Here is a 6,601-nt window from a genome sequence, read left to right as displayed (position 1 = left end):
CCCTTTCTTTAGAGTATTGGAAATCTCTTCGTAACGGCTGTCGAGAATAGATAGTCGTTGCATGATCTCTGAGAGTGTTTGTTGTAAGTTAGCATTGTTAGCTTGGGAATTTCTTAAATCAGCCATGGAACTTGGCTCTGATACCAAATTGATAGGAATCCGCCTTCTCAGACGCCCTATGTTTGCAAACGAACAGCGAACAAGAATGAAATGTGGTCCACTTCGAGGGGAACCAACCCTCCAATCTTCTGAGAATAGAAGAGACTGATTGAAAAGTTGTTCCCCTTATTCACATCTAGACATAGCCTTAAATAAAGAAGAAAATAACAAAATACAAAAGAAAATAACAACCACTTAGAACACGTGGAGTCTACCCTTGGAAACGTGGACTCTAGCCCAAAGCAAAGCCCTTAAAACTAGCAAATGGTTATTGACTAAAACAACTCAAACAACCCAACGTACTGATTTAACTGAGTCATATCTGGCATCTCTCTCTCTCTCTCTCTCTCTCTCTCTCTAAACCGACCATGTCTGGTGGTAAAAGTACTAGAAAGAAGGGAAGGAAGGACGAGAGCTCCAAGGAGGTGGAGGAGCTTCTGTCTGCGGCCGAGGACCAGATGCTCCTCAACATCAGCACCGGTTCCCACATCACTCGCAATACCTCATTGGACAGCGACCTCGTCCGACGGTTGGAGGCCCTCAAAACGCCCTCATCTTCTACAGGAATTACGAGGGTGCCACCCATGAAAGATAGGGAAAGAGTCGTTGTTGTGAGTGCAGTAGTGGATGAGGAATTGCAGAGAATTTTAGGGGAAGATCTGTCCGCGAGGTTTTCTGCTCTCAAGGGTACTTCTTCTTCTAGAGAATTCCAAGCGCGTCCCAAGAAATTAGATGATGATGATGATAATGTTGATGTTGATGATGATGGGGTGTCCAAGGAGGTGGATAAGCTTATGCAGTGGGCGATGGATGAGGCTCGTCTCAATCCTTCCATGAGCAGCGATGATGATGATGATGATGATGATGTGAAGGAGCAAAGCAAGAAAGATAAGGGGAAAAGGTAGGATTTTTTTAGTTTTTGTTTTTGCTATTAGTATTTAATATTTTTTACTTTGTGAAATGTGAAATTCATTATAATGATGTAATTGTCAGAAGCTATCTAAGGCTCTGTTTGGATGTATAATTGAAGTGGTTTGCAATAGTGTTAAATAAAGGGCCTGTTTGGATAGGTGAATCCGGGAGAAAAGAAAATGCTTTCCCTTGATTTCATGTTTCATGTTGTTTGGATTGCAAATAAGAAAACCGTGAATTCCTCAAAATAATCATTAGTTTTGTTTGGAGTTGCGGTTCTCTTAGGCAAGTTCCAAGTGATTGTTGTGACTTGAATATGAAATTTCGGCTTGTGAAACAAATGGGACCTGAAAATTGAATCCTTTTTTTTTTTTTTTTGGCAATATTGCAGTTGGAAATAATCATATTACCATTTTTCGTTTCAGACCTTGGATTCTGCCTATCTGAAAAGGCCAAAGGAAAAATGGCCAGATCGTAGTTTGTCAGTAAAACAACTGAACCATTAATCCATCAAATGTTCTTCTTTTTTATGTGGGGCCCACATTGACCCACATGTGATCAATGAGGACCATTGGATATGAAGCGTTCATTGTGGATTGCATGCAGCTCCATTTCACATCCATTCAAATAAGGGCCTGGAATATGGATTGTGATATTGTTTTTACTGTCATTTTTGTATGGTGTGATTATCCAGTCATGGTTCTTTTTTACAATGCCCAGGCGGACCTAGAGACCACACACTACCTTTCAGATTTTCAATGTCTATAAGTGGGGCTGTTTGTTCAATAATCCAAACCATTGATGCTATGAGCTCCAGTCTAAGTGGTCCATGCACAAAACATCTCCTAGAGAGAAAAATCATACAACTTCAAATAATTATCCATCAGAGAAATCGTTATGAAGGAAGATACAGTAATGATTCCCATTCCACTAATTAAAGGCCAAATATTATGTGTCAAGGATCCTCTAATATAGGCACACTAGCACAAACCGGAAGCCAAAACTTACCGAAAACCTGTCAACACACCAAGCATTGTATCATACTACATTTTTCAATAATGTTTTTTCTATGGTGAATTCTTCCTATCCAACTGTCCTGAATGACCATAGGGGCTCACCTGCGCCTCAAATAGGAATTCACCGGATTATAGCTCTAGTTTCCCTTTATCGAACTAGCTATTGCAGCTCAATACAAGATGCATCTTAATGCAGCTAAGTGCATCGATAACTTTGTTGATAGTCATTTGTGGGGCTTGAATGATAAAATGGTAAAATTGCAATCTGCCAAAGTAGGCAGGATAGTCATCCGTAGTATAAGGAATAAATCAAATTTCCAAGACATTGGTATAAGTGTCAACCTGCCATTTGAGACTTCACTCATTAGACATGTCTTTGTATGTGAGTACCTTTGTTCGGTGATCATAATAAGCTGATGACTGCTCAAGGATCCTTGACCACAATGCTTTTTCTAATTTTGGGAGATTTAGTCTATGTTTTGGGTGTTCTCACTTATGGCAGTGGGTGCAAGTTGCTCTACCTTAATTGCCACCTAGATGAATTTAGTTCCAAGTTGAAATTATTGGGATGCTATTTTTTTTTTTTGGTGATGAAGTGATCTGGATACAAATTTGGGGCGGAAAAAATACTAGACTTCTCTGGGTGTTTTAAATAGCAGTTTCAGAGTGCGACTCCCCCAGAGGCCGAAACCATTACAACTCACCCCAAGTCATTCTGTTTCTCTGTTTCAGTCATTTTCTGGTGACCCTTTTCATTGCCAACCAAAAGTAAGATGAGTCAGTCGAGTCGACTTTGTTTCCGACAATATCAGAAGCATCATGTAAGTTGCTGAAAAAAAGAAAGAAGAAGAAGCCCAACCCAAACACTTCTCTGCAAAAATGTTTAATCCCTTTCATCGCCACATCCACTCAGATGTGAATTTGGTGGATATCCAAATACCAACCTAGAGTTGAACTTTAGCGACCAATCCCCCTAAAACCCTAACCAATAAAAAAAAAGCCATTTAGCTTGCCTATGAAAGCAAACATCATTAACTTTTACCCTGAATCACCCACGATGAAAACCATAAACCTTTGGTTCTTCATGTGCATTCTTAAGCACCGTTTTATTTCTGATTTTAAAAAATATACACAAAATTACACTCATCCTGGAGATCTTTCAGTTGGAAATCCATGATTATTACAGAATATGATTTCAAGAACCCACACCAAATCTGTGATACTGCAATTTCCTCTAGCACCATCCCTTAAATAATATGTCTAGAGTGCCCCAACAAACATCTATTCTATATTCAGGAAGTACTCATGGGAGCTTACTGGCTTTTATATGATTTGCATAAAACACTAATATCCTTTTCTTTTTATATGATTTTGACATTGGTGCTGTATTTGCCATTGGGTCATAAAGTGGTAGCATAAGTAGCAAGAGCATTGACATGAGGAGCTGTAATACTCGTTGCATCAACATGAACAAAACTGAATATGTCATTATTCGCATTGTAATAGGAACACCGATAGAATTACAGCAAAAACATTGGCCTATATGAGAGGGTTATCTAGGCATATTTTCATCATACTTTCGTGTCTTAAATAGGAATGAATAGTTCCTATGATCTCCACCTGTTTGGATGTACCCGCAAAACAAGATTGGTTCCATTATTTTGGTGAAACCAATCTGCTCCATTTGCAGTGGCTTGGAAAGCAGAAAGTACATTTGACGGGTGGATTTTCTGTTTTCCCACTTTGTCCACCGCAAAGTGTCTGTGATAAAAATAAATAAAAGTGTATCTCATTTGTGATATGGGGAACTGCATCCTCCAGTGTTGGCATATGCGATTGCATATGCCATTTGGAGAGTATGGACTGCATACGCCATAGTGGTATATGCAGTTTTTTGGACTGTTGGGCTGAAGTATTCCACCACATAAGCTATCATTATGCTGTTGTGCCTATGTGATGGCATGATGTTCCAACTGTTTGGACTTTTTTCCCCCCTTCATTTGGTCTCTTATTCTGCCATAAACAGGCAATCCCACCCCTCAATTTTCTTACCCTTAAGACTCTATTACTCTCTTACTCTCTACTCTCATAAATATGCATTCATATGATTATTCGTTAATTGACTTGTTATAGTCCACTACAAAAAATATAGTTATTAGGGGCGTTTTTAGCACAGGCGGCCACAACAAACCGCCACTGTAGATGAAATGAGGGGCGTTTTTATGTGGCTGCCCGTGTACAAAACAGGTGACCGCCGCTGATTTGAAATAAAAAAAACCCCAAATTAAAGCCCTATCCCGCACAATGCCCTATCCCCAAATATCCAAAACGCGCACCTATCCCAAATCCATCGCGCCTCTTCTTCTCCCACCTCTTTTCTACCAAAACCCATCTCCCCTCTTCTCTCCTCCCTGCAATATCCTACCGAAAGTCTCTCTCTCTCTCTCTCTCTCTCTCTCTCTCTCTCTCTCTCTCCCCCACCTCTCCAACATCTCTCGATCTCCATTTTCCACTCCGGCCTCTCTTGATCTGGCTTCCATTTCCGTTGCTGGTTGAAGATGCTGATCTCTCGGCCGTTGCGGTCCTTCTCGCCGGAACATGCCACAGTCCGAGAGGCTCGCAAGAGGAAGTACGCTGATCTCTTGGCCGTGCCCTCCTCGCCGTAACACACCTCCCTCTCTCTGTATCGCCTAATCCACGGAAGCCATAGCTCGAGAAGCCATAGCTGCTGCTGTCTCAACCATTGGAGCTACCAACAGAGTACCGGTACGTTGCTCTGTTTTTTTTTTTCCCACCATATTATCCGTATCTATGCTTTGAAATATATGGATAGGATTTCTTCTTCTTCTTCTTTTATTTATTTATTTATTTATTTGATGGGTCCTTTGAATTTTCTGTCTTGAGAAATGGGTTCTTGGCATTTTGATTTTTGGGTCTGTTTTTTGCTTGATTTTTTAAGAAGATCCAGTCCATTCTTTTCATTTTACTGCATATATGGCATGTGTTTGATGAACCGAACTGTTGGTTTGTTGTGGACAAACATGAATGGATCATAGGCTGAAAATTACACTGACCACACTAGTTGGATTATAAAATCACTAAACGTGAATGGACAAACGTGAAAAAATAGTGTATAAAATCACTAAACTGTAGTTAGTGGCTAGGATTATCTGATCAGGATGATGATCGGTAAATGGTCGATTGGTGGACCTTAAGATGAATGAATGGCTCAGATTATCAATACATGTGCCAAATATATGTAGGTGGATTGGGTCTTTTCCCTTCATTGAATATGCTATCTATTACTACTGTGACACAAGCACCGCTGATGATAGAAAACCATAAAACGAGAATGATGATTAGATTAAACGCAAATTCAATCATAGAAAACTGTGAAACAGTTTATACATCAATTATGCCACTGAGATCTACAAAAGCACATGCATATGAACTAATAATTACAGGACAGGCACTAACCACACCATTCTCTAAAGAGAACTATTTATAGAATTGTATGGAGGGGCACTAAACCACACCATACTTCATAGTGAGTTGCCTTTAAGATCCACATAAATAAGAACTAAATTGAGAAACGTACATGCATGATCAGAGCATTGTATAAGTTGATACAGAAAGCCAGCTTCTCATCCTTGCTCAAGTTGATTGTATTGACTTTTTCCAATTGCTAAACCAGCAATCTGTACCCAAAACAGAATAACATGTCAGTGTCAATAGACTCTTCCCCCATCCAAAGACTCGTATGCATTTACATTTGAAGCATTCCACCCACAAAAAACAGGGGACCCCCAAAAGAACAAGCCGATCCAACCATCGTACGGGCCACCAAGTGAATTTGGAGGTTTTGCAATGGTTCTTCATTATTTTCTACGCTGCAGCCATATTTGCAAAGAGCATCCATAGTGGCAGGATCAAATGCAAAGGTCACAACTCATACGAGATATCACAGGAAAAAAAACAAATCTCTAAAATTTGGTCCCATTAAAAAAAAAGTCAAATCCTGGGTTGTGAGGCAAGAACTATGCTTCCAATTCATCCTTATAAAATTGAACAGTTAATGAGATTAATATAATTTAATGAGTTCTTGAAATTAAACTGAAATTGGAAAATTTTGCTAGAGAGAAAATCCTCTGTAACCATAGTTTTCTTAAAGAAAACCAGTTAAACCAGCTTTCTGAAATATAAGTCTCAAACATTCACAAGAAATAACAACTGATTCCCTGGTCACAGTTTTCTAAAATTAAGAGGATAAGACAGCTCTTTAAGAAGCACACGATGTAAACCAGCTTGCTCATATGCTATAAACTCAGATGAGAAGTACCTCCAAGATCTTGTGAATTAGGGAGAAAATATCTCGGGGGAGTAGACCAAAAGGAACAAGACTCATTGGGTGCTCATCTAGCATTTCATAAGAAGAATCTCACCAAATGAATTGCTTTCAAGGTTTGGTTGCTGAGGAGATGGTCCGGCATTCAAGCTTTGGAGGCCAGCACCCA

At 39.6% G+C, this 6,601-nt stretch overlaps 1 protein-coding gene across 1 annotated transcript; it reads left to right on the top strand.

The window, feature by feature from the left end:
* The first annotated feature begins 491 nt into the window (after positions 1-491).
* On the top strand, positions 492-1,234 carry LOC131230827 (uncharacterized). Its single transcript, XM_058226832.1, has one exon. The coding sequence runs from the start codon at positions 528-530 to the stop codon at positions 1,062-1,064; it is 537 nt and encodes a 178-aa protein (XP_058082815.1). The 5' UTR covers positions 492-527; the 3' UTR covers positions 1,065-1,234.
* Positions 1,235-6,601: the final 5,367 nt, after the last annotated feature.

The sequence above is a fragment of the Magnolia sinica genome, chromosome 17 (assembly GCF_029962835.1).
Source record: "Magnolia sinica isolate HGM2019 chromosome 17, MsV1, whole genome shotgun sequence".
NCBI classification, from domain to species: Eukaryota; Viridiplantae; Streptophyta; class Magnoliopsida; order Magnoliales; family Magnoliaceae; genus Magnolia; species Magnolia sinica.
Note: the sequence above shows the minus strand (reverse complement) of the source record. Positions and strands in the feature narration are given on the sequence as shown.